Source organism: Hipposideros armiger, unplaced genomic scaffold (assembly GCF_001890085.2).
Source record: "Hipposideros armiger isolate ML-2016 unplaced genomic scaffold, ASM189008v1 scaffold_656, whole genome shotgun sequence".
Taxonomy (NCBI): domain Eukaryota; kingdom Metazoa; phylum Chordata; class Mammalia; order Chiroptera; family Hipposideridae; genus Hipposideros; species Hipposideros armiger.
In genome coordinates, this window is record NW_017732006.1 from 688,908 (window position 1) to 690,626 (window position 1,719).

A 1,719-nucleotide genomic window follows, 5' to 3' on the forward strand; every position below is an offset into this window, starting at 1 on the left:
GAGTATGCATATAATCTTTTTTGAGAAAATAAGAGGGGTGTAAATGTCTAATTATTACATTGTTTTGTACACCTGAAATTAATAAGAAAACCCATTTTCTAAATCCAATAAATGTTATAATCATTCTAACAATAAAATGATTTAAAACCTATTATGTAGAAGCAAAACAATCAAAGGTTTCAGGTAGTTCCTAGAAATGTAAATTTAATGAACTGGCTTTTAGGTTTATTTCAACTACTTTTCATTTACTAATCTCAGCACAAGATATTTTAACATAAATAAAAGGAAAGTACGCACAAAAATAAAATGAATAGGGTGGGAATTAAGAGCTCAGTGAGTACTATTTGACTCTGCTGGCATACCTGTCCCTTTTCTATACTATCTCTGAATTTAGGTTATTTTAAACCTAGTTTCTAGATCCCACTTTTAATTTATTTTAACATTAAAAAAAAGCCATGTTAATCACAAATCTTCTAAATTTAGAAAAAAGTGTATGATCCCTGACTCTGAATATTAGATATATCATATTCTACAAACTACTTTTTATTCTTAGCTTGTTTTCTAGTTAGAAACTTGAGATTCTGTCATTATTCTTCTGAATTCCAAGGTAAGGTTTTTTCCCTTTATTTTGGGATATTTTAATTCCCACCTACAGTGAAACTAACTGCAACACTAATCAACATTATCTAGCAAATTTAACTTTGCTTAAAGTAGAATCAAAATCTTTAAAAATATTTCAGCTCTCCTGTACAAAATTCAATTTTGAATTTTACTGCTTATTTAATGTTTAAGAGAAAAAGTTGAGGGGAAGCTCATGATTGATACAAACGGAAAACTCTTCCAGACAATCAAAACTATAGTATATAAGTAATACATATTTATACATATATTAAGAAACTAATACCTAGCTAAAGAATTTAATGGGAAAATAATTGGACTTACTTTAAATGCCAAAAGAAAAAGTGCCCAATCCTTTGATTAGTCAATGCTTTCTTGAGTAAAAATCTCACAAGCAGGTTATCCAAATACTGTTCATATTTTAGGACCTACGTGTTTTAAAACAAACAAACATTAAAACAATTTTACATCAATCAGGGTCAGTTTTTGCGTGGTTAGTTTTAAAGAAAAATTGTTAAAAAGAAAGTAGTTACCACTATGCTTTTTAAAAAAGCATAAAACCAGTTAATACAGTAGTTTTTGAGGGTTGCATGGAGTTAGAGTAAAATAAAACATTATTTTTCTAGTTTACATTATTTTACCTGTACTAGCTGAATTAGGTACTGAGAAAGTTTGTCATCTGTTAAATATTTTTCCAAGCATCGAACAGCAAAACCTCGAACCATAGGATCTGGGTAGTTGCAGTCCAGAAGTTCCATAGCCTGTTCAGGTTTGATTGGAGGCCAATCTTTTACCAAGCAGTACATCTGTGTAGAAGAAAGACCACGAATCATATTTATAAAGCAAAGATAGCTGTGAATGAACCCTCTAATTCATTGTCTTAATTTCTTATTTTAAAGTTAGTTTATTTATTTATTTTTTAAAGATTGTTATTGGGGAATTGGGGGATGGGAACAGTGCTGGGGAATTGGGGGAAGGGGGACAGACAAGTTGCTGTCCTTTTAAAGTTCTTCAGTCTAGTTGTGGAGGACGTTGCTTCACTGGCCCAAGTTGGCACCATCATTGCGCTCTTCTTGGGCGAAGCAGATCAGTCGCCGGCTT

General features: G+C 31.4%; 1 protein-coding gene across 2 annotated transcripts in view; it reads right to left on the minus strand.

Annotated features, from left to right (window-relative positions):
- The window catches only part of PIK3CA (phosphatidylinositol-4,5-bisphosphate 3-kinase catalytic subunit alpha), a 74,341-nt gene that overhangs the window by 10,117 nt on the left and 62,505 nt on the right, over positions 1–1,719 (minus strand). For both annotated transcript variants that reach the window (XM_019626074.1, XM_019626075.1), the window contains exons 12-13: positions 1,260–1,424; positions 943–1,046 (exon numbers count right to left, since the gene is read on the minus strand). In XM_019626074.1, the coding sequence (XP_019481619.1) occupies positions 943–1,046; positions 1,260–1,424 (269 nt within the window). The remainder of the gene's footprint in view (positions 1–942; positions 1,047–1,259; positions 1,425–1,719) is intronic.